At 52.1% G+C, this 25,773-nt stretch overlaps 1 protein-coding gene across 9 annotated transcripts; it reads left to right on the top strand.

Moving 5' to 3' along the window:
• The first annotated feature begins 1,702 nt into the window (after nucleotides 1–1,702).
• Nucleotides 1,703–25,532, top strand: PDLIM7 (PDZ and LIM domain 7). 9 transcript variants are annotated; one of them, XM_020998715.2, is made up of 13 exons: nucleotides 1,703–1,810; nucleotides 3,887–4,001; nucleotides 12,333–12,484; nucleotides 13,703–13,733; nucleotides 16,006–16,022; nucleotides 16,340–16,473; nucleotides 18,326–18,362; nucleotides 20,254–20,312; nucleotides 20,688–20,916; nucleotides 23,377–23,557; nucleotides 23,677–23,797; nucleotides 24,149–24,264; nucleotides 24,906–25,532. In XM_020998715.2, exons 2-13 carry the CDS (start codon nucleotides 3,906–3,908, stop codon nucleotides 24,990–24,992), a joined length of 1,260 nt encoding a protein of 419 aa, XP_020854374.1. In that variant the 5' UTR covers nucleotides 1,703–1,810; nucleotides 3,887–3,905; the 3' UTR covers nucleotides 24,993–25,532. The 9 variants fall into 9 exon arrangements, with proteins under 9 accessions (XP_020854374.1, XP_020854373.1, XP_020854377.1 ...); XM_020998714.2 differs by having other exon boundaries at nucleotides 16,340–16,485; XM_020998718.2 differs by lacking the exon at nucleotides 16,006–16,022 and adding an exon at nucleotides 14,853–15,016.
• Nucleotides 25,533–25,773: the final 241 nt, after the last annotated feature.

Here is a 25,773-nt window from a genome sequence, read left to right as displayed (position 1 = left end):
CTTCATTTGATTGTAATCACCTTGAAGGTGGGACCATCCTCAGTGTTTGATAAAGTTGGTTGAATCAAACTGAGCTGAATACTGGGATGCAGTCAGCTAGGACACATATCTCTGGGTCAGCTTTGAGCAGCATTTACACAGATGTGAGCAATAGGTGATTATTTTTTTGGGGGGGCAGGTTAGTTTCCTGAAGTGGGGTAGAGAATGAGGGAAGGTTTCCTGGAGGAGATATATAGTGTTTGTCTGGTAGAAGGGAGAGAGCTGGGGGTGGGGTGCACTTGAGAGTGGTTTGTTGTGGCCAAGGCCTTGGTGGGTGCTTGGAGATTGGTACCAGGGAACAGGGCAATGCAGTGGAAGGACTTTTAAATGTTATGTAATCACAAAAACCTGGAAACAATCTAAATGTCCGACAACAGAAAAGTTCAATAAATGATGGTGCATTTGTAATGGAATTCAATAATGCCGTAAGACCAACAAGTTGGAAGAATACAAAGAAATCTCTGGAAAGACCTTTAAGAAAAAAACGCATAGTAGAGAAAGCAGAATGGAATACTTACTACTATGACCATATAAGACGAAAAGCGAATGAGGATGAATAGACAAAGAAGGAATTCTGAGGTGAACTGAGAGGAAGTGACCAAAAAATTCTTGTGATTCTTCATTTTGAAATTGAATAAAACATTTTATTTATATCTTTTATTTTCATATCACATTCCTCTCCAAACATATTCCTTCCTTCTTCTGTCCAGAGAACCACCCCTTTGTAACAAAGGATTAAAAAAGAAAGAAAGAAAGAAAGAAAAGCAATGAAGTAAAACTAACCGGCCCATCAATCAAGCCTCACCGAGTATGTGATGTTCTGCACCTACAGCCCCCCACCCCAATGAATTAATTTAAATGTAAATAGCTATTAAACAAGTTTCTATGATCATGTTGAAGTGCGACGTTAAACTTTTTTTAAAATTAAATTTGATTTTATTTTCAGATCTGCCTTCTCCCTCTCCCCTCTTACCCCCTTGGGAAAGCAAGAAAAACATTTTACAAACATGTAGAGTCAAGAAAAACAAATTCCCTCATTGGGATGTCCAAAAAAAAAAAGGCTCAATCTGTAAGTCTTTAAGCTTTTACCCTATTTCACCTTTTAAAAAGAAAGATCTACGCAGGAAATCAGGAGACCTGGGTTCTAATTCCGTTTCTGTCCCTAGTAATTCTGACTAGAGCGCTAGAATTTGAATAAGGAAGATCTGGTTTTGAATGCTGCCGCCAATACTCATTCGCTGTGTGGCCGGACAAGCCACTTAACCTCTCTGAGTCTCAGGCTCCTCGTAAAATAAAGGGAAATCTATAAGCCCATGAACTTCCTGCATGATCTTGGGCAAGTCCTTTCTCCTCTCTGAACCTCAGTTTCCCCCTTTGCAAAAAAAACGGTTACACAAGATGACTTCTGAGGTCCCTTCCAGCTCTCGGTGCAGACCAGCCTGGACGGGGACCACCGGAGGGAGCGTCCACTTCGCCCCCCGGCATCCTCCGGGGCTCGGCTCGCAGCGGGAATAGAAGGTGGGAAGGGCGCGGTCTCCGTAGGACTCCTCGGTCCCCCCCGGCAGCCCGAGACAAAGCGGGCGAAGGGGGCGGGGCCCTGGCAGGGGAGGGTACCTCGGGGGCAGGGCCTCCCTAAGACCCGCCCCGGGAGCTCAAAGACGGCGGCGGCTGCCCCGGGCGGAGCCAGAGCGCGCAGGGGCCGGCCCGAAGCGGCCGGAGTACGCGCAGCCCGCGTTCCCCGCAGCGCCCCCGGCGCCCCGAGCGCGGCCAGGTAACCGGAGGTGGGGAGCGGGCGCGGGCTTTCCCGGGTCCGCCGAGCCCCGAGCGCGGTGCCACGCGGCCGCCGCGCCCCAAGCGCCGCCGCTGCTGCCGCTGCCGCCCCCGCCTCTGCCCCGGGGCTCCCACGGAGCTCGTCAGAGCCCGGGGCCCCTCCAGCCCCGGCGCCGAGCGCCCCGCCCTGTCCGGTCTGGGGCTTCGGGCTCAGGCTGGGGCTGGGGCTGGGGCGAGAGCAGCTCCATGTAAGGGCCTGGCCGGCGGCCCCGCCCCGAGAGCGGGGAGGGAGGCAGGGAGGGAGTCACCCCCCCAGCTTACTCACCGTCTATCCGTGGGTCTGGGCTGGCCCCCAGTCTGAGGGCCCCTCCCTCAGCGGGGCCCCGAGCGCCCCCATCTTGGAGGGTGATGGGAGAGCGACTGAGCCCACTTCTCGGGGCGGGGGGCCTGGGGACAGTGGTCCTTCCCCGGGAGGGGACGATGACCGACCGGACCCCTTCTCCTTTCCTTCCTCTGTCTTGGTAGGGGACTTGATTGACAGCCCCTCTCTTCCTTTCCTCGGTGGGGGGATGGGTGCCTGAACTCCGGTCTTTCCCCGGGGAGGGGTCTGACAACCCTCCTCTCCTTCCTAGAGCAGGGTTCCTTCCATCTTCAGGGAGGGGACTGATAGCCCTCCTCTCCATCCCTGGGGAGATTGGAGACGCTTTTACTTTCTTGGGAAGTGAAGGTGCTGCTTAGCTTTCTCTCGGGCTCTGCGATGGGGGGAGGGGATGCTAGGATGCATTTATCTGTCATTTCTTTTCCTCCGCTATTAGCCAGCCTTCCTTGCTTCTCCAGTCTCACCCAGAGTATCAGGCAGTCTCTGTATACTCAGTTTCTTTAGGATGCTGACTTCTGGACCTGAGCTTCTGCCCTTTTTCTTCAAAGGATCCTAGGTCTAGATTTGGAAGGCACCTCCAAAGCCACCGATAGTCCAGCCCTCTTATTTTACAGATGAGGAAACAGCCTCAAGGTGGTTAAATAACTTGTGCAGGGTAACACGGGCTCTGGGTCCTATCCGTTCTCAGGGAGAGGGAATATCTCTCACCAGATCACCGGGAGACCTACTCTTGGGGTATGGTATCCTAGTCCATAGCAGAATTTGACAGTACCTTTTAGCAGGCTTCTGGGGAAACTGAGGCAGGAAGGCTAAGGGAACTTCTGGGCATGTTATATACACCTGGCCTCCTGCCTTATATTGGCAGCAGCTCTCCTGGCCTAATAGATACCTAGGTGTTAGTCCTTTCCTACCCTGAGAAGCAGGCCCTCAAGTGTTAGGGGATAACCACCCCCTCCATACCCTTGATTGGCCCTAGCCTGGAAGGGTGTTGAGTGCTAGTGAAGAGTGAAGGCTTGTTTGTTCTAGGCCACCCTTCCTAATGTTCCCTAGGGGCTCTTCAGAAAAAGAAGCAGGCCCTCTTCTTCCTCAAAGAGCTAACAACACATCTCCCAGGTCTGGTCTCCTTTCCTCTGAGATCAGCTGTCTGCTCAAAGGGTTCCCTGCTTCTCTTCCTGTCTTGGCTGGGGGAACAGCCAAGCCTGGGATGGGCTCCAGTCCCCTCCCCTCCCCCACAAACTCCCTTCCCCTTCACTCCCCCCCCTCATCCCTGAGCCCCCAACGTGCAGTGTCGGCTTTCATGCCTTATATAGCCTGAGTGAGGCCTCGATGTTTCACTCTGGCCTGCCCCCACTCTGACCCTGCTCTTACCCAGAGGCTCAGGGGGTGGGGCTGGGTGGGGGTAGAGGAGAGTTCTTTGGGTTCTCCCCTGGCTCTAGGAGACTGCTCCCCACTGGGCCCTCAGGAGACCCTAGAGCAGAACCCCTTACATGATGGGGGATGCTGTCAGGGGAGAAAACCATTCAGGTTGGAGACAAGAACTTTCCCAGGGCCTGAGCAGTTCCCTCCCTTTCCCCTAGGCAGGTCAAAGTCCTCAGCTCGATGTCTGTCCATCTGGCATCTGGCCGACGTCTGTAGGTCCAGTATCAGTCACCAGCCGGCCTGCCTACCTAAGCTGAACCTTTTATATTTTTCCTCCAGGAACAAATCAGCTGGCGCCATGAATCCATACAAGGTGACACTGGATGGGCCGGCTCCCTGGGGCTTCCGGTTACAAGGGGGCAAGGACTTCAACGTGCCCCTCTCCATCTCTCGGGTGAGATAAGAACTTACTCCTAGTTGAATGAGGGTGGGGCAGTAGGTGCTATTGTGTTCCTTCCTGAGTTGGCTTAGGAATCAGAGGGAATGGGGCCATCCATGGTTGTTCTAGTGGGCATGAGGGCAATGTTCCCTGGTCCTGGAAGAGTGCAGTGTTTGGGGCTTTGCACTTGGGACCGGGGTTTGAATCTTGGCTCTGTTACTGCCTACGTCAGTGACCTTGGGCAAGTCATTTAACTTCGATTTCTTCTATAAAATGGGGGATAATAATGTTCACACTACCTATCTTAAAGGTGTATTGTCGGGAAATAGTTTTCTTAGCACACTGGTTAGTTTTTGGAGTCAAAAGACCTAAATTGGAATTCAGCTCTGCTACTTATAATTCTGTGTGTGACCTTGGGCATATCAAGTTCTAGATTTGTAACATTTTTTGTAAATCTTAATGGTGCTTTAGAAATGGAAAGTATCATTTGTTGAATTGAATTTTGTTACGGCAAAAGGGCTATGCTGAATACTAAGGGTAAGACGGAAATGGATAAAACCTGGTAGGTGGCACAATGGATAGAGCTCTGGGCCTGGAGTCAGGAAGAGTTCAAATCTGGCCTCAGACACACAGTAGGTGCTATATAAATGCTTATGCCTTGCCCTCTTCCTTTCCTTTCTGCCTTGTACTCTAGTAGAGAAAGAATGCTGGACACACCTGCAGATCCATAGATTATTAAAGCTAGTAAGGGACCTTAGAGATGATCTGATATAACACCCTTATTTTCCCTGTGAAGAAAAGGAAGTCCCAGTGAGGGGAAGTGACTCAGCCAGAGTCACACATTCGTCAGTGACGTCACTGGGCCTCTATTCCAGGTATCCCGATTCCCAGCCCAGCGTTCTTTCTACTATCCTCTCTTCCCTTCCATGAAATACTCTCCAGGGCCTTGGGCATGTGTGGCTCAGGAGAGATCAGTGTGGCCTGAGGCATTGTGCTACAGGGGAAAGAATTGACAGTGGAGACAGTGGACCTGGGTTCAAATCCCTCTTCTGATACTTCCTACCTTAACTTCCCTGGACTTCCTTTTCCTCATTTCTAAAATGGGCAGCATTGGACCAGTGGATCTCTAGGCCCCTTTTAGTGCTTAATCTAGTATCCTGGGAGTTTTTGAAGGCAGACAGGGGTGCTTTCATGGAGAAGGTGGGGCTCGAAGGAGGGGGTGGAATTTGAACAAGGTGAAGGAATGGGCTTGGTGAGGAGAGGAGAAGAGCATTCAGAACCACCCTGGCTAGTAGACATTGAGTCAGCAGCCTCTGAGAGGTTGTGAGGGGATTCTTCCCTGGGAAGGGCAGAATTACAGCCTAGGCATTGCCATACTGGCTTCCAGGCCCAGCTCTTCCACTGGTTTCTTGTTTGATTTTGGGCAGTTACTCTCTAGGCTTTGGTTCCTCCAGTTGTAAAACAAAGGAATGGAGCTGGATGACCTCGGAGGCCCCCTCCAGCTTGGACATTCTTTGGCTCCTTATGACACAGGCTTCTCACCCTCTCTCAGGGAATAACTTCAGTCCCCACATGGATTCCTTCTAACGACTTACTCATAGCTGCTCAGGGGCTCGGCTGATCTAGGCCTGCTTCTGACTGCCTAGTGAGGTTCCTGGGAACCCCCTTCTCTCCCAGTCTTTTGGCTGGCCTCTTCCTGGCTCTGGGTGCCAAGTCTATGAATTTCTGTGCTAGTGGCCAGTGTCACTAGCTTGGCCTCCAGCTTTCTCAGCTGCCTGGCTGTCTCAGCCTTTCCTTCCCTGTCCCTGCTCCTGCTGTTACAGTGGGTGCTGGGCATTCATTGCCTTATAAGCCTTGGAATGCTGCAGAGCCAAGCAGAGCTCGGCGCCCAGAGAAGGAGGTGGATGGAGCCAAAGCAGCTCCCAAGGTTAATTGGCAATCTGGAGAATTTGGAGCTGGCTGGCCAAGACCAGCATGAGGGGCAGGGGGGAAAAAAGAGGAGTTATCTGGAGGGACTACATGGGGAGAAGCTGGGACTTGAAGGCTGGGAATCGCCTCATATAAAACAAACATACACACACACACACACACACACACACACACACACACACACAAACCTCTGATGGGTAGAGGGGAGAAACTCACTGTGTTAGGAGAGAGAAATTATTCCATGGGAACCTGTGAGCCTGTGTATTAAGCCGCCACCCACCACACCCTCCTAGTGACCAGATGGTACCTGTTTATGGATGCCGAGGGGTGTAGTGAGTCCTACCTCTCACCCTGGTGATAGGGATTGGGGAGGGAGGCAGCCTCCACTGCATCCTGTCCTTGCCCCAGCTGTGAATGACCCTTTAAGCCCATCAGATTTAGGGAGCTTAGAACATGGAATCAAGAATGTCACAGCTGGGAGGAACCTTTAGAACATGGAACACAGAATGTCACAGGGAGGGCCTTTTAGAACATGGAACAGAATGTCGGCTGGGAGCAGCCTTTAGAACATACATGAACCACAGAACACTATAGCTGGGAGGGGCCTTTAGAACATGTATGGAGCATAGAGTACCATAGTTGGGAGGGGCCTTGAGAACATGCATGGAGCATAGAATGTCACACTGAGAGAGGCCTTGAGAACATGCATGGAGCATAGAATGTCACAATTGAGAGATGCCTTTAGAATTTTGAATGTAGAGTATCACAACTAGGAGATTCCTTAGATCATGTTTAGTCTAAGCTCGTCACTTTTTAGATGAGGAATTGATATCCCAAAGAGAAAGGGATTTGTCCAAAGTGTCTTCTTTTTTTTCCTCTTCTGGATTTAGAAGAAAACTTAGTCTGATTCACTCCTGCCTGGGAGGCTGAGAATAGCTCTGCTTTGCCCAGGGCTTGGAGGCCCTCTGTCTTTTGGACAGGGCTGGTAAGGAACATGTAATTCTTTCTCTTTTGGGTAAGTTGAAGTACCAAAGGGCCACTAGGTTAGTTCCATACCCCTGCTGGAGGCCAAGAGGCAAGTGTGTGGTGTATGGCTTTAGGAAGGGCGCAGGGAGGGAGGGAAGGATAGCAGGTCAGGGACAAGGAGGTGCCTGAAGGGAAGATGTAGGCAGCTGACCTTCTCAGTCCCTGAGGCAGGCACCATCCCTCACTGGGTATGAGCTGAGCATGAGGTTCTGGGACCATGGTTCCTGAGGGGCTGCCTGCCTTGCCACCAGCTGCCCCCCACCTCCCAATCCTAGCATCTCAGAACCAGAGGCACCTTTGGGGCTGCCCTGTCCAGCCAATACCAGTGTAAGAATACTCTGTAGAAGTAACCAACAGATGGTCATCCAGTTTTTACTCAAAGAAGGGAATCCTATGAACCTCCCGAGGCAGCTCATTCCACTTTTTGGACAGCCTTAATTGTTTTTCCTGACATCCAACCTAAATTGGCCCCTTTGCAACTCTCCCCATCGCTCCTGATTCTGGGGCCAGACAGAATGACTGACTCCGTCCTTCTTCTGACACCTCTTCAGATGCCTGAGAGTAGCTTTCTTGTTCTTCCTAGGCCTTTCCTTCTCCAGGCTGAGCACCCCCAGTTTTTTTTGACTGATCCTGCTATGGAGTGAGCTTAAGGTCCTTTTCTGGGTTATTAATGTCTTTCTTAAGATGTGGTGGCCATAGCTGAATGCAGTGTTCTGGATGTGCTCTGATCAGTGCAGAGTTTGGTGAGATGACCATCTTCTTAATCTGGACACTCTGCTTCCCTCCCACCCAATCCTCTGCCTCTGGGTTGTGAGTGGGCCACTCCCTTCCTTCCCCTATTTCTACCTTCTCTGTGTCCGTCTGCCCACCTCCTACAAGCTTGGCTCAAGGAATCCTCCTGATGACTTTGGCCAGGGTGGTCAAAGATTGCTGAGGTCAGGAAGAAGATTACTGTAGGAGGCTGGGGGGATGCCAGGACCCCACGCCCAGTTTTTGACTGATGCCAGAAACCCCCCCTCCTAAGGTATTAAGAGTCATTCTCCCCCTCCCCTTGATTCTCAAAGTCTAGAACTTTCTGGTTTTCCTGTACCTTCCTGTGGAGGGACTGGGTACCCTAATGGAGTAGATGGCATTCCTCCTTTTCTTCTTGGCCCCCATGCCCCAACCACATGCTCCGTGAGTCTAGTTCCCATCCATTTGAGTGAGAGGCAGATCACTTCAGTTGGAATAAGTAAGTTCTGGATTCCAATCGTACTGCATATATTTATTTCTTTTATGACCCTGGGCAAATCACTTCTCCCTAGACCTCAGTTTCCTCCTCTGTGAAATGAGGGGTTTAGACTTACTGGCTGTGATCTGATAACTACTGCAGGGTAAGCTTTCTGTGTACAGAGGATGCTTGAGGTCAGGGGCCCCAGAGTGACCATGCTTTGCCCGAGAATGCAACCACCGCTGGCCCCACACTTTCCTGTCTTGAGCCCCAGCCAGACACTGTCCTGTGAGCACAGACTGAGGCAGAGCCTGCCTGTCAGAACTGAGTTTGGGGGAGCCTGGAGGCAGCCATTCCCTGGAACAATACCTTCCTTACCCCCTGTAAGACATGAGGTCTTGGACCTCTTTCTCCTGGATAGGAGATGGCACTAGGCCCTGAGGGCTGGGTGAGGATACTGCCTGCCTATTGTGACCTAAGGGTATCTGGGCCCCCAGTGGGGCTGTGGGCCCAAGCCCTAACAAATAGAGGAGGGGCTAGGGTGTGGGTGGTCCTCTCCCAGAGCTCTTGGAGCTGTGACCCTCCCCCGCTCCTCCCTTCCCTGACCCTAGGGTTTGAGGCGGAGCTGCTTTTGGGCTCAGGCCTGGTTGATGAGGTAATGTCTGGGGTGGTGGGGGGAGGGGGTAAGATGCACTGGGCTGGGAGATGCCTGTGGTTGGGGGACAGAGGCTGTGGGCCTGCGAGGCCTCAGTCAGTACCTGCCACCCACAGAAATCACTGCCTCACCCTTGGGTCTCAGGGCCAGAGAGGCAGGCAGTAGCTGAAGCTGTTCTACTTGGCCTGGAGCTGCTGGGGATCAAGGCACTGGGAGAAGGCCCAAACCCCAAATTTTCATGTATCTGTGGGGGAGGCTGTGGCTGCCTGGCCAGCAGAGTCATGGAGCTGGAAGGGGCCTCCAAGGCAGCTGCTCCAGTCCTTACCAGAATGAGACTCTCCTCTGGAACATCTTTGATGAGTAGTCCTCCAGCCTTTGCCCAAAGATCTGGAATAAAGCCCAAAGCCTTTTGCCCCCTGAAGCAGCTCAGGCCCTTTCTGGTTAGTGCTAAGTGTTAGGAAGGTTTTCCTTATGTCAAACCTCAACCTGCCTCTTTCCCTTCTACCCATTTTTCCTGAATGTTCTGATCTCTGAAGTCAAGCAGAACAACTATCATCCCTTTTTACACATGACTGCCCTTCAAATAATAATTAAAATAATTATCCCGGGACATGCCCTGATTCTGCCACATGCTGGCTGTGTGACCCTAGGTAGGAATTCAGCCTCTCAGATCTCTGGGTAAATCTCTAAGACTTACACTGCCAAAAAAGGTGACGGCCTGCCTTGTTGGAGAGAGTTTCCTCATCTGGAGTTCCTTATATAAATGAAATCACAGTTTTAGGCCCTATCCTTATCCATAACAACAGTAGCTAACATCTAAGGCTTTAAAGCTTATAACTTACATATTTGGTCTTAACAGTAATCAGATTAAGGTAGGTGCTGTAATGTGCCTTTTTTTTTAACAGATGAGGAAACTGAGGCTGAGAGACATACAGTCATTTGCTCAGGGTTGCACAACAGTATCTGAGTCAGGATTTGAATTTAGGTCTTCCAGATTTGAAGTCTAGGCTTCTATCCACTATACCACCAAAAGTAGCTGCAAAAAGTAGCTGTTATGAGGTGAAACATACACCGATTCCTCCTGGTTCTGGTATGAAATGATCTTTAGGCCCTTTCTTACCCTGTTTCCTTACCTCTGTGTCCTTGCTAGCTTATCCTTTCCTGAAATGTGGTACCTAGAACTGAACATATCATTCCAGACACAGTCTGATCAGGGCAGACTGCATCGAGGCTGTCACCTCCTTGGTCTTAGACTCTGCCTCTCTTTGCTACAGTGAAGACTGAATGAGCTTTTTGGGTATCCTTTCACACTTTTAACTCTTTGAACTTGCAGTCTACTAAAACCCTCAGATCTTTTTCAAATGAATTGCTTTCTATGTGCTCTCCCCCTCCCCCATTTTGTGCTTGTGAAATTGATTTTTTTGAACCAAGGTATAAGCTGTTACATTTATTCTTATTAGATCTTATCTTGAGAGACTAGGCATAGTGCATAGAAAGAGCTGTTACATTTATTCTTATTAAATCTTATCTTGAGAGACAATGTGGTGTAGTGCACAGAAGAGGCTGTTACATTTATTCTTATTAAATCTTATCTTGAGAGACAATGTGGTGTAGGGCACAGAAGAGGCTGTCCTTGGAGTAAGGAAGATCCAGGTTCAAGTCCAGCCTCTGACATTATACTGGGATATGACTACAGGCAAACCCAGGCCACAAGTTACAGAGCTGTTGCTGATCTGCTCTGATGGAAGGGGAAAAGGTTTCCATACTGGTGGCTCCGCACACAGATTAAATCACAGGTTTACCGAGCCTTTTTCTCTCATTTTGAATCCTGACTCCATCATCGGCCTTGCTTTTTATCATCTGTGATCTCTTGTTAAATAGGATCCCTGGGGCACTCCACTGGAGACTTTCTAAGCTGACATTGAACTATTAATAACTACTTTCGGAGTCCGGCCATCCCACTGGGTGTGAATCCATCTAACTGTTCTTGTGTAGACACACCTCCAGCAGAGATCCCTGGGAGTGGGGCCTGAGGGCCTTGAAGGACTCCTTGCAGGGGAGCCAGGCCTTGTTGCTGGCTTATGGCCATGGCAGACTTCTACTCAGTAACTCTGCTTGTCCCTGGTGCCCTCTCCTTAAACCCCTGTAATCTGACTTTCACAAACCCCGCTGAAATCACAGAACCCCAGAGCTAACTAGGGCTTTGGAGAACATTTAATTCAACGTTGAACTGGCTTGTTGTACGGATGTCACATAGGTAGTCAGTAGGAGAGCTGAGATTCAAAGGAGGCATTCCCACTCCACACCCAGGGTATTTCTATGACGCTGTTCTCTTTGAGGTCAGTAGTGACTTTTATTCATTGACTAACACCTTTTTAAAACATTCTCTTTCCTTGGCTTCCCTGATACTATTGATTCTCTTCCCACTTCTCCAACCTTTCCACTTAGATAACCTCATTTACCTACTTGGGATCTCATCCTCCCTCCCCCCTTTTATGGAAAGATTGATTTGATGGTATTCTAACTGGCCTCCCTCCCTTCGGTTCCTCCCCCTGCACATGGCCAGATGGACAGATCTGACTGGGACATCAGCCTTTCTCTGGTACCATCAATGACTCTTCTTTGCCTGTGGGATAAAGTCCAAATTCCCATCTAGATTTTGAGGAGTTCAATGATCTGGTGGGAGAACTGCCCATGCAGCCTCATCTCCCACACCTCCCTTGCTCTGATTGGCCCAGTCTCAGTGTCCTGCATCCTTTGCTCATGCTGTTCTCTGGGCCTGGAACGTCCTCCCCTCAAACTTTCTTTTAAAATCCCACATATCCTTCAAGACCTGTCTCAAACTTTATCTCCTTCAGGAAGCTTCCCTCTCCCAAACATTCTTGTTGACATTATTTTTCTTCCCTTGAAGCTCCTATAATGAGGAAGCAGGGTCTGGAATTCTTTGTGGTTTGTGGCCCAAGCTGGGCCGGGAATATCTCCTCCACAGCAGCTGGCCTGAGCCTGTTGGGGGGTGGGGGTGGGTTGGGGATGGGAGAGGGTCTCATCACCTACTGGCAGTTGACTCCAGGGTGGGATTCTGGGGGGCCTTGGTGTTTTAGAAAGAATCCTGAATTCAGAGTCAAGAGGATTTTGATTATCATACCTGTTGTGCTACTTTCTATCTGTGTGACCTTGGGCAAATTCCTTTCCTTCTCTGGGCCTCACTTTCCACTATTATAAAACAAGGGAGTTAAATTCTGAGGTCCTTTCCTTTTCTAATATTAATAATAGATAGTGGTTATGTAGTGCTTTAAGATTTATTATCTTGATCTCTTGATCCTCACAAAACCCCCTGTGAAGCAGGAGCTACCATTGTCCCTTAGTTTATAAATAAATAAACTGAGGCAGACAAACGTTAAGTGACTTGCCCAAGGTCACACAGCAAGTAAGTGTCAGAGATAGAATTTGAACTCAGGTCTTCCAGCACATTATCCACTATGTCATGCTATGTCTGAAATACTCTCTGTGACTTTTATTTTTGCAGCTGACTCCAGGGGGCAAGGCAGCTATGGCTGGAGTGGGTGTCGGGGACTGGGTCCTGAGCATTGATGGGGAGAACACCAGCAACCTGACCCACATTGAAGCTCAGAACAAGATCCGGGCCTGCGGGGAGCAGCTCAGCCTCAGCCTTAGCAGGTGTGTGGCAAGGGGTGACCTGAGCGTGGACTTCGGGTCCCCTTTCTGGGTCTGGCCAGGCTGAGATGTTCCGTTTTCCTACCGCTCCCCCCGCCAGAACCTTGAGGGAAGCTTTGTTGGAACCCTAAGCCCCTTCGCTCCTGTCTTTCCTTCCTAAAGGCTTGGGGCCACCCTTCTTCTGAGATGCTCTGTATTTGAGGAAGCTGGGCAGATGATAACGTGTCACAACTGCAAGGGGCTTAGAGGGCCCCTCATCCGACCTCCTCATGTTACAGAGGAGGAAAGAAGCCCAGAGAGAGGCAGTGACTTGCCCAGGGTCACACAGCTAGTTAGGAGCAAAACGAGGACTAGAGCCCAAGTCTCTTGACTCCTGGTGTGGTGTCTCCTCCTGTGCTGCTTGGCCTCTCAGGTCTCTGGCCCTCCTGTCTGCTCCAATCCTTGGCTCTGGTCCCAGGAACCACATTTTACTACCACAGATCCCAAAACATTTCCTGTTCCTTCTTGCCTACTTTCTGCCTGGTTTCAAGGCCTCCATTTCAGAGCTAGGACAGTGAGGGGTCCAGGAAAGGGATGAGTTGCTTCTCTGTGGGGGTCTGTGTCCAGGGCCTCCAGCACACACACACACACACACACACACGCGCACACACACACACACACACACACACACACACACACACACACACACACACATACCACCTCTAGCTATGGGCAGCCAGGCCTGGGAGTGGTCTCTGTATATATAGTCACTGCATAAAATCCTATCCTTCACCAAATTTAAACCAGAGGGCTCGCCAGACTGATGTGTGGAACCAGATTCATAGGTCTGAGAGATGAGGGAAGAAAATACCTAACCAGAAAGAGCACCAGACTTGGAGTCAGCAGGACCTGGCTTCTCTTCTTGACTCTGCCATCTCCTGGCTGTGCGATAAATCCCTTGGGGCAAATCCACGTAACCTTCTGTGCCTCAGTTTTTTTTCTTTCTGTAAAATGAGGACAATATCTATACTACCTACTTCATAGGAGCTCAGGGGAGATAATGGATGTCAAGGATTCTTGAAGTGTCACCTGCTCTTAGGGTGTTTCTGGATGAAGGACCCAGGATGGCTCACATCGCCTGGCAGGATCTCTGGAAGAGGCCTAGGGGGGGCTGATTTTGGGGGTGAGGGGGAGATAGCTTGTCTTGACTCTGAATTCTGTCTTTGTGTATGTATCTTTCAGGGCTCAGCCCCTTGTGAGCAAACCCCAGAAGGTAGGTAACTGCTTTTGTCGGTGGGGGGCTGACTAGGGCTTGGTCTCCCATGGGGGGAAGCAGGAATGTAGGTAGAGGGGGAGGATGGAGGGAGCCAGTTTTCTCTGAGGATGGCCTTTGAAGTGGCTCCTGCCTCACCCAGGGTTGAGCCCAGAAGAGCAGTGTTGAGGGAAGAACCTGGCCTGCAGTCTGGGCCTCAGCACTGCTACACTGTCCGCATCCTGGGCCATAATCTGGGCCAACTCTGTGTCTGTCTCACAGCTAGGCTGGGGCTGAGTGTCTGAATTTGTCTCTGTATCTGTGCCTGTGTCTGCACCAGGGTTAGGCCTCTGCCTTGGAAATGGGGTGTGGAGACTGGGACTACTGGGGAGTAGTGGCAGAGGGGTGTGTCAGGATCATGTGGGGTTCTGAATGCCTGGGGAAACAGAGGCCTTGGAAGGGCCTGGGCAGGATGAGATGGTCCTCCAGGGGCACAAAGGGTGCCCGCCTTCTCTGCTTGCGTGGGAATGTTGGGAGGAGGAGCTGGACCCCTTCCCCCGGAAGGCCAAGCCTTGGTGCCCCAGGGGGCGGCTCCCACCACTTCCTGGCCCCGCCTGTGTTGGGGTGGAGGGGATGAGCTCATCTCTCTGTGCAATGAGCCCCTCATTAGCTACAGCTTGAAACCTGAGCTTCTGGCCTGCCCCCTGCCTCTGGCCAGATGTGGGGGAGTGGACACGTGACCAGCCCAGCTCCTTTCCTCCTGGGGCCCTTGTCTGTAGAGGCTGATTTATTGTGGGGAGGGAGGGTGGCCCCCACATTCTGGGCATCCTGCCCGTTGGCCTTGTGGGGGGAAAAGCAGAGAGATAAGGACCCTATAAGCCCAGGACTGGCCCCCAGGCTGGAAAGGGAACTCTGCTTTTCCTGAGCACAAGGAAAGGAGGAGGGGCTCAGGGAGAAGAGGAGGGAAAGGATGGCTTTTCTGGGCCTTTAGATCTCAAACCAGGCTGGAAAGGTGGGTGTGCTGGGGTTAGGTTGGGCAGGGCCTATGCCTGGTGTGTGCCTGGAGCACTGCCTGCCCCCTGCATGCCCTACCCCTCAAACCCACCTGCTCATGCTGTGCTCTGCTTTGTCTCTGCCCAGGACCCACCCCCCTCTGCTGAACCCCCACGCTATACTTTCACACCCAGCGCTGCCCTCAACAAGACCGCCCGCCCGTTTGGGGCTGCCTCGCCGGCTGACAGCACAGGGGTGAAGCCAGGGACCTGCGTGGTCCCCTCACCTCCCTTCACCCCCCAGCAGAATGGGTACGTCGTCAGGGCTGGCATGGGTGCAGTGATCCGCGTGCTCTTCGCTGTCTCTGGTGCCTGTGCTATGTGCCTGTCTGCCCTGCCCCTTCTTTACCAAGTTGTTCCCAGCGTCATTTAGCCTGGGTCAGTGTGGCAGTGACTCCTGGTGGTCAAGGCTGAAGTGACAGGCTCATTTCCCTCAGAGGCCTAGGGCTCCTCCTCCTCCTCCCTCCTTTTTGGAGGAGTAGCAGCGGCTGCATTGTGGGAAGGGCTGGGGAAGCATTGAGAGATGGCCTTGACCTTGGGCATGGAGCCCTCAGCCTTGGGGACCTAAGCTCTGGTGTCAGAGGCTGCTCAGAGGGTGGGGTGGGGGTGGAGGAGGCTGCTCAGACAGGGGAAAGATGGACTGAAGGGCCAGTTGTGGCCTTCTCCCTACACCTGGTACTTGGCTGTGGGAGCTCAGCTGGGGTCAGGAGGGTAGGGTCCCAGGACCTAGCTGTTACACATACACAAACACACCTCTGTAACATACATAGCCCTCCCCAGTCATTACATGCATACCACACACAGCCTCAGCCATCATACATACATGCCATCACACACATACACACCCACAGACATTATGCTCATACCATCCCTTCCAGCCATCAGTCTTGCCTCCCCCCACATGCCATCATACCCATATTCACGTCCTTATTATGTACATGTCCCCCAGCTGTTACATACATACATACATACATACATACATACATACATGCACCCCCCATCATGCTCGCATACCATTACATTCACACATATGAGACCACAAAGACACCATCACCCCCAGTCATTGCAACACATACGTCTTCCCAGACATCATGTCACAAACACACACACACCCCTGCTCCCTCGGTGGACTTGGCCCATTTCTTGTGGCTAATCTGACCTCTTCCCCTGTCTCTTCCCTGTTTCCCTCTGTATGTGTCCCTCTTTTCTCCATCTTTTTTCCCTGTCTGTCTTCGTTGCAGGTGGAGACCCCTAACAAGTCAGTGAGCTCCCCTCTGCCTGTCCCTCTCTTCTTCCCGGTCCGTGGGGGATGTATAACCTTTCCCCCATCCCTGCTCACCTCCCCCCTTACGCATACCCTTTCACTTAAGCCCCTGGAGGCAATTCTTACCTTCTTCACTGTTTAGGGGCCCTCCTCCCCGTTCTGTCCCCAGCCCCTGGGGTTGTCTGTGTCCAGCCCCACACTTCCATTGTCTCTAGGCAGGGATATGGAGGGAACTTAGTGGGACCACAACCAGGGTGGGATGAGGCTTCCTGGAATCTGGGGGCCTGAGCCAGACCCCACCCTCCCCACAGACAGCCCCTTCGACCACTCCCTGATGCCAGTAAAAAGCGTCTGATGGAGAACACGGAGGATTGGCAGCCACGTCCTGGGACTGGTCAGTCCCGATCCTTCCGGATCCTAGCCCACCTCACGGGCACAGAGTTCAGTAAGTACCCTGGTAAGGGATAGATTGTTTGTACGACCCAATGTGTGCTATCCCCAACTCTGGATGAGAGTGGACCCCTGAATTTTACTGCCTGGGAGGGAACAACTCAGGAAGGAGAGAGTGTATATCAATTACGGAAGTGTGGAACAGAAACCCATGTGAAAAAGACCTCAGAATCTTAGTGGCCTGCAAGCTTCATATGAATCATCTGTGATTACATCAGCCAGAAAGCTGATGTAAAAGGACCATGCTGTGTTAAAAGGAATATTGGATTTAAAAGTCAAAAGGAACCCCACAGGTCATCTGGTCAAACCCCTATCCCTTTCCAGAGATGAGAACCAGGCCCACAGACTGTCATATGGAGGCCTAGTATCCAGAATGAGGAAGGTGACAGTTCTGCCATGGTCATGTGGAGTATTGGTATCCAGTTCTGGGCATTTTCCTTAAGGAAGGACTTGACAAACTGAACTATGTCCAGAGGAGAGTGACCAGGATCAGGAAGAAACTGGAGACATGTCATAGGAGAGGGCAATTGAAGGGACTATTTCCGTATTCTCCCAGGCTATTTCTGTAGCCTGGGGCGGGTACAAAATAATAGTTGAAATTTATCTAGCTAGCACTTAACAGATTTGCAAATAGGGCAGCTAAGAGGCGCCATAGTGCACAGAGCACCCAGCCTGGAGTCAGAAAGACTCCTCTTCCTGAGTTCAAATCCAGCCTCAGACACTGTCTAGTTGTGTGACCCTGGGCAAGTCACTTAACCCTGTATGCCTCAGTTTCCTCCTCTGTAAAGTGAGCTGGAGAAGGAAATGGCAAACCACTCTAATATCTTTGCCAAGAAAACCCCAAGTGGGGTCGCAAAGAGTTGGACATGACTGAACAACGGTTTGCAAAGTATTTTATGAAGACATCATCTCATTTGATCCTCCCAACAACTCTGTGAATTGAGCATTATATGTATTATTGCCATTTTACAGATTAGTAAACTGAGACACAGAGAGTTTATTTTAAATTGGTTAATCAACAAGCGTTTATTAAGCACTTCCTCTGTGCCCTTGGTCACAGCTTAGGACTCAAAGGGCTCTGAGTCCAGTGATCTTTTTGGCTCTGATCGGCTCTGCTCCACCACTCTTCATGTATTCAGTTACTTAAAGGGTTCTTATGTGGAGGAAAGGTCGCAGTTTTTCTGATTGACCTCAAGGGCAGAACTAGCAACAGTGGGTGGAAAGTGTAGAGAAGGCAGATTTTTGTTCCAGGTATAAAGAAACACTTTCAGAGCTGTCCAGAACCTCAGAGGGCTTCCTCATGTAGTTCCCTGTCACTGGAGGGGCCTACGCAGCTGGGATGTTGTGGAGAAGGGTGTCCTCTAATGTTCCTTCCATCTTTGAAATTGTGGACCTCTTTGCTGTCCCTTTGATTTTGGGCTGTTTCTTAGCTCCCTTCTCAAGTCCTCTTCCAAGGAGCAGACCACCCAGGGCTTTTCCTAGTTAAGGCACTCATCACATCCTGAAATTTCCCCGGTGGACACCAGCTTTCTTTCTTTCTTTTTTTTCTGGTGAGGCAGTTGGGGTTAAGTGACTTGCCCAGAGTCACATAGCTAGCGAGTATTATGTATGTGAGGCCGGATCTGAACTCGGGTCTTCCTGACTCCAGGGCCAGTGCTCTATCCACTGTGCCACCTCGCTGCCCCCAACACCAGCTTTCTTGTCCGCCTTGCCTCCCCTTTCTGGGGACCTAGGCTCCTCCTATTCTTCTCTGCAGTGCTGTGGGAAAGATTGTGGGTGAGAGTGGGAGGGCTTATGGGACCTTCTTGCTCTCTAATCTTCCTTCTCTCCCTTTCCTGCCTTCTCAGTGCAAGACCCTGATGAAGAGCAGTTGAAGAAATCCAGGTAAGACTTGATGGTCGCAGTTGGCCAGAACCCGCTGGCATTGCCTTGGTCCTGCCCTGTTGCTCCCTGGTAGCTTCTAGAGAGCCCTACCGATGGGGGCTTTTTGCCAGGAGCATTGTGGACATAGGTGGCTCCCAGAACAGCAGGTGTCTGGGCCTAGGATGAGCTTCCTTACCTTGGAGTAAGTACCCAAGGCCTTCCTCTTCCTCCTCCCTCCTTTTCCTCCTTCTTTTTTCCTTCTCTTCTCTGTCCCTCAGGGAAAAGTATGTCCTGGAGCTGCAGAGTCCCCGTTACACTCGCCTACGGGACTGGCACCATCAGCGTTCTGCCCACATGCTCAACGTGTTCTAGCTCAGACCCTCCCCCAGCTCTCTAGTACAGGCCTTGGCTGGCTACCAATCCGCCTGCCTGTGTTTCCATCTCCCAGCCTCCCTGCTGACCTTTGCTGCTCACTCTCCTGTTCCCTGAGGCTACTCCCCATCTCAGCCCTGGATACCTCGATTTCCCATTCTTCCATCTCCCCCAGGGCCCACTTCCCTTCCCTTAGACCCAAGGAGATTTATGGTAACCTTTTCCCTTCTCCCTTGACTGGCCCTCTCAAAGGGCTCCTCAACTTAGAGGTGGCCTAAGGCAGTCTTGAGAATGCCCATATTTCCCAGACCCTGGGCCTGTGGGCTGAGCCTTCATTTCAGGAGGGCTCAAGGGCCCTTGTTTGATGTGAGGTCTCATACTCAGTGATCTGTCACACATTCCCCTGTTTTCATGTGCTCTTCTAGGGTCATTCTTTGACAGGGATTTCTGCCCAGCTGTACCAGATGTGACGGTCATAGCTGGGAGCTAAGAGGGGTACAGTTGGGACTGAGCTGTGGAAATAAATGTTCTTCTTTCTGTCTCTGCTTCTGACTCTTTCTCTACCTCCACTGGTTATCTAATACCTCCCCTGGGGCATGGGTGTTGTGGGCAGGGCTGCCATGTTTATAGTTGAAAGATAACAGACAGCTGTCATGCTGAGTGGCCAAGGTTTAGCCACTTTCCGTGTTGGGAAGGGAAATCCCTGAAGCCCTTCTCTCTCATAGGCAGCTTTGCAGTCAGAACTGGGAAGGCACCTTAAGGATCACTTAGGCCAATTTCCCAATTTTACGGATAGGAAGCCTGAGGCTCTTAGATGTTAAATGAATGACCCAGGGACATAGCTAGGACCAGAACCTTGGTCCTCTGACTCAGGCCAGTGCTTTTTTGTACCACCACGTGCCTCCTACTCATCCTTGGCACTTTCTGCAAACAGCCTGGGTCCTTTCTGGCAAAAGGATCTTGGGGAGAAATACCACTAGCCTGCCCCCCTCAATCTGAGCTGCTCTGAGTAGGGGCCTAATATAGTCTCGAACCCTGGGGGCCAAGGGAGTTGGTGCCCCCATGAGCACACCTAGGCCCCCTAATTTGCCTCGTTCTGGGAGCACTTGTGCTTTCATATTCTGTTGGGCGTACCTCAGCTGCTCAAGTGTAAGCAGAGGTAGGGGCTCCTTCTTAGCCCTTGCAGGAATGGGGAACATAACTGATTGATGCCTGTCCACCAAGAGCCTAGTCTGAGCTTTTTCTCCTGGTGGGGCTGTGAATTTGGGTTTTGTCCTGGATGAAAACTGGGGCCACCCAAGAGGCCCTTAGCTCATTCGTTGCCCACCGAAGGCCCCCTGCCCATCCTGGGTGCCTCAGGTTCCACTAGAAGGGTGGGGGGTCAGGCCTAGCAGTGGCCAGAGCTGGCCATTGCGTGGTTACCATGCTGCTGGTTGGGGAACCAGCTGGTCAGCCAGTCTCAGGGTAGACCCACAGTTATGGGGAGGGTGGTGCTCAGTGGGCCAAAGCCCCATGTGGAGGTCAACTGGGGTTTTTGTAGCCAGGTGCCAAGGACAGATTCCCCGGCCTCAACTGTGCTGACCCCAGAGCCCAGATCTGGTGAGCGGGAGAGTGGAAGGGGTGGGTGGATATAAACTGAAACTGATGTTTCCTGGCATGTTCTGCCCAGAGGGTGCCACTTGTCTATTAGGGCTTGGCTTACTATGACAGGGTAGGGTCGGGGTTTGCTCAAGTGTCTTTTCCTATGGCTGATGGGGTTCAGGGGGGTGGCAAGATGGGCAGGGACAGAAGGATACTTGGAGGTAACCCCTGAGAATGCCAGCCTTCTAGATGTTAGCCTGGGCCGGGGAAGTTGAGGGGAGGGGGAGTCTTGTGTCCCTCTGACCAGTGGGATTTGGGGTTGAGCCAGACTGGGTGGGGAGCTGGGGTGAGGGCCTCCAGGCTGCCTCGAGAGCTGGCCCTCGGCCCTCACAGGCCCCACCAGCCCCTGGAGCTCCGGCCCCCCGAGTCGCCCACCCTGGGCAGTGGACCCAGCGTTCGCGGAGCGCTATGCCCCAGACAAGACCAGCACCGTGCTGACTCGGCACAGCCAGCCGGCCACCCCCACCCCCGTGCAGAACCGGAACTCCATCGTGCAGGCTGCCCAGCTGGGCCCCGACAGCAGCAAGACTCCTGTGTGCCACCAGTGCCACAAGGTCATCCGGTAGGTGGCCCTCCCTGTACCTCCATCACCTCCCCGAGGCCCACTGTCTTGGAAAGAACATTGGCTAAGGAATTGAGAGCTCTGCTTCTGACTTGCTGAGCAGCCTTGGACAAGTTCCTGTCCTTCTCTGTGCTCCTCCTCTGTAAAAGGAGGCAGTTGGAGTAGACAATCTCTAAAACCCTTTCCAGTTTCAATAATAGCCCACATTTCTGTAGTTCTCCCCCTATTTGTGTGCGATTCCTGAGGTTTAGAGAGCTCCCAGCAAGGAAGGCCTTTTCTCTTTTCCTTTTCCTTTTTTTTGGCTAGGCAGTGGGGGTTAAGTGACTTACCCAGGGCCACACAGCTAGTAAGTGGCAAGTATATGAAGCTGGATTTGAACTCATGTCCTCCTGACTCAGGGCTGGTGCTCTATCCACTGCTTCACCTAACTGCCCTGGAAGGCCTTTTCTTAATGCAGATTGGTGCCTCCTGTGCAACTTACAGGCTTAGAGAGTTTCTCAGGGCACCAAGAGGCTAAAGGATGGGCCTGGGGTCCAAGAGCCAGGATGTGTCAGAGCCAGGACTAGAACCCAGGCCTTCGTGATTCCCAGGCCAGCTCTTGTTGCCCCTCTACAGCACTTTTCCATTTGCAAATTCAATTGAACAAACTTTTATTAAGGAAACCTGAAAACAAGTCAAGTCAGCAAGCATTTATTAAATGTCTACTGTGTGCCCAGCATTGTGTTAAGTGCTGGAGCTACAAAAGAAGGGCAAAAATCAGCCCCAGTTCTTAAGGAGCTCATAGTCTGATGGGGGAGGACAATATGTAATTATGTACAAACACATCTACACAGGAGAAATTGGAGATCATCCCAGAGGGAAGGCACTGAAATTAAGGAGAATTAGGAAAAGCTTCTTGTAGAAGATGGGACTGTAGCTGAGACCAGAAGGGAGCCCTGAGGTGTGCATGAGGAAGGAGAGAGCTCCAGCGATGGAGGGCGGTCAGAGTCCAGAGACTCTGCGAGCAGCAGCCAGAATGGCTCACAGGGTCTATGAAGCAGTCCGGGCGAGAAGGCTGGAGAGGAGAAAGGGACCAGGTTGGGAAGGACTTTCAAAGTCCAACAAAGGATTGGAATTCAATTTAGGGAGGGATGATGTGGTCAGACCAGCACTTGAGGAAGCTCACTTTGACAGCTGGGTGCAGGGTGGCCTGCACTGGGGAGAGACAAGGCAAGGAGGCCAGCCAAGACCATTGCAGTAATTAAGGCGTGAGGCGATGAAGACCCAGACTGGGGTGATGCGACTGTGTCAGAGCAGAGGAGGGAGCATGGGTTGGACATAGTACAAAGCGAGAAATAACAGGACTTGGTAACTGCTTGGCTATGGGGATGGGGGTGGGTGAGAGGCAGTGAGGAGCACAGAGATGACACCTAGGGTGTGAGCCTGGGTGACCTAGAGGATGGTGGTGCCCCAGACAGCGATGAGGAAGTTAGGAACACTGAAGGGTTTGGGGAGAAAAATGACGAATTCAATTTTGGACACGTGTTTAAGATGTCAGTGAGACATTTAGTTTGAGATGTCCAATCAGCAGTTAGAAATACTAGATGGAAGGTCAGACAGGTTAGGGCTAGACAAATAGATAATAAAGATAGTATTTATATAGCACTTTAAGGTTTGCAGAGTGCTTTACGTATGCTATATCATTTGATGCTCACAAACAACACTGTGAGACTATAAAGAGTGAAGGAAAGAGTGAGAGGAAAGGAGGCACCCAGCACAGAAATAGATGATGGCCTCTGACCTCAAGGAGCTTACCCTCATTAGGAGGGCTGTAGCAGCTACTCAGAATAAATGCAATCTAAGATAGAACATTATGGGGTCAAAGAGATCCAGGAAAGTTGCTCTAGGAAAATTTGGGAGCGAAATCCCTTTTAGCTGAGTGGGGGAAATCAGGGAGGGCTTTCTGGAGGAGGTTGCACCTGAGCTAGGTCTTAAAGGGGAAAAAAAGTTTCTACAGGCAGAAATGATGAAGTGCATTCCAAACTTGAGGGGTGCCCAGAGGTAGGAGGGGGAAGGATGAGAATGGAGAACTACTCAGAGTAACTCATTTCATAGGTTCATGTCATTAGAGCCGTGTGGGATGTTGGGCATGGCCTGGTCCAGCTGCTTCCTTGTACAAAAGGGAAGGTGGAAGCTCAGAGCAGGGAGGGCCTTGCCCAGGAGAGAAGGAATGAAGGGAATTCTCAGAGCCCATGTTTCCTGTCTTCCCACCATGGGGCTCCTTCTGTGCTCCCCCATGAGCTATTCATTCCACAAGCCTTTAGCTCGCTTTGTGCCAGGCTGTGCCATTTACAAGGGGTACACACACACACACACCCCCCACACTGCCCTCGGGGAGCTCCCGTTCTGCTGGGCAGCTGGCGACCTCTTGGCCCCCTCCATTCCTGCCTCTGCAGCCCTTCCTTCTCTCCGACCTTGCAGGGGCCGCTACCTGGTGGCGCTGGGCCGCTCCTACCACCCGGAGGAGTTTGTGTGTGGCCAGTGTGGGAAGGTGCTGGAGGAGGGTGGCTTCTTTGAGGAGAAAGGCTCCATCTTCTGCCCCAGGTGCTATGACGTGCGCTATGCGCCCAGCTGTGCCAAGTGCAAGAAGAAGATCGCTGGAGTGAGCCCGGGATGGGCGGCGAGCGGCGAGGGGGGGCCGGGGAGGCTGGTGGGCGGGGGTGGGGTGAGGAGGGGCAGGCTCAGAGTCAGAAGTCCTGTGCCCCTTCTGCCTACCTCCAGGAGATCATGCACGCTCTCAAGATGACCTGGCACGTACAGTGCTTCACTTGCGCTGCTTGTAAGACACCTATTCGCAACCGGGCTTTTTACATGGAGGAGGGAGCACCCTACTGTGAGCGAGGTAAAGGTGGGGCTGGGGGGGCAGGGTGGAACCTGGGGACAGAGAGCATTGGAAGGTGCGGGACCCTGTCCCCCTTCTGCAGCCGTCCTTGGCTTTGCCCAGGACTGCCCCATCCCCACTTCAGGGAGCATGTGGGAGGACCCCACCCCATCTATCCTCTGCTGAGTCACTAAAAAGGTTCTGCCCGTGGCAGTGTCTCCCCATCCTCCCTAGAGGGGCAAGAATGGAGGGATAAAGATGTCCTGTGAGAGATTTGTGTGTTAGGGTCTGGGGCTGGAGGGCATCTCTTCTGGCCTGGGGATAGCTGATGGACCCATAGACCTGAGCCTCCATCTCTTCCTGCCCATCCAGATTACGAGAAGATGTTTGGCACCAAATGTCGGGGATGTGATTTCAAGATTGATGCTGGGGACCGATTCTTGGAGGCGCTGGGCTTTAGCTGGCATGACACATGCTTCGTCTGTGCTGTGAGGGCCCCTTTCCCCTCCTCCTCTTCCTGCAGCTGCCCTGGCTGGTTTCTCTTCCAGCACCCACCTCAGCCCTATACCAGCCCAGATCCTAGGCCCAGTCACCAGCCCCCAGTCTTGCCTCAGCCCTGGCCTGCCTCGAGGCAGCGGTGTGTGATGAAATTGTATGCAGAGAACCTGGGTTTGAATCCCAGCTGTGTTATTTACTGCATGTGTGACCTCACCTACCTGGGCCTCAGTTTCCTCATCTGTAAAATGAGGGGACTGGACTTGACCTCTAGAGTCCTATGATCCTGTGATCCTTCCCATCCCACACTGAGTCCCCTCCCCTGATGCAAGATAACGTCAGCCCTGGCCCTGCTTCCCAGTCCATACTAGCTGTGGTCTCTTCTGACCCTGTCCCAAACCCCCCCCATTTGGCTCAAGCCCAGCTCCAAGGCTTTCCTAGGGCTGATCCTTAAGAGCACTCCTGTCCATATCTTTGGGCCAGACCAGGTTGCTCCCCAGTTTGGCTGGTCTCTACAGGGAGGCAGGCAGCCCCGGGTTCCCCCTGCCTCTCCAGTGTCTCTGCAGGGCTGCTCCCTTCTCGGGCCCTCTTCTTTCTTCTAGATACTCTATGACTGGGCCTCCTTCTTTTCTAGATCTGCCAGATCAACTTGGAAGGAAAGACCTTTTACTCCAAGAAGGACAAGCCTTTGTGCAAGAGCCACGCTTTCTCTCACGTCTGAGCCTCTTTCTACCGTGTCCTGCCCTGCCTGGACACAGCTTGCGGCCCTGACTGGGCCGCCCCTTCCTGTGCCTCCCACCCCTCCTGAGTTGGGGGGGCCCCAGATCCTGTGCAGTCCTCTTGCTTTCCCTTCCTGGGGCTACCTCTCTGCATGAGACCCTAGGACTTCCCACGAGGCCCAAGGTGGGAAGACAGACAGAGACTCTCCCAGGCAGCTGGGGTGATGGCTAGCAACCTGGTTGATTGAGGGGGCAGGGAGGAGCTAGTCTCAGAGACCCACTGGGGTCCAGGGGATGTAGACATCCTTGTTCCAGAGTTTGTCCAGCAAGCCCCAGCCCCATCAAGTTGGAGAGAACTACAGAGATCCTCTGAGCAGAAGCAGACCAAACTCTCCCCTCCCCACCAACCCTGCCCCCATCATCTCGGCCTCTGAGATCCCAGGTCCCACCAAAGTAGCAGCTTCTTCCCCCATGCCACACCCTAGCCCTGGATGCAGAGCCCCGTTTGCTTTTAGTGCCTTAATAAATCTTTCTGTATCCTAGCTTGGCTTTTGGTGTTCTCCCCTGTCCGCCTCCCCAGCTCCTAGTGTAGGATTCCCCCCATCCCTACCCCCCCCCCCCCCCGCATCTGCCGGGGGACACAGGGTCTGCTTAGTACCTCCAGGCCATGAGAGGGGAGGTGGGAACAGGGTGGACAAGGGCCCCTGGGATGTTTATGCAAGAACTGTCCCGCCTACTTGACATTCTACCATTAGTCAGGAAGCTGTGATGGTGGTGTCCAAG

This window comes from Phascolarctos cinereus, unplaced genomic scaffold, assembly GCF_003287225.1.
Source record: "Phascolarctos cinereus isolate Bilbo 61053 unplaced genomic scaffold, phaCin_HiC Scaffold_2;HRSCAF=192, whole genome shotgun sequence".
Classification (NCBI taxonomy): Eukaryota; Metazoa; Chordata; class Mammalia; order Diprotodontia; family Phascolarctidae; genus Phascolarctos; species Phascolarctos cinereus.
This window is presented reverse-complemented; position numbering and strand designations above follow the sequence as displayed.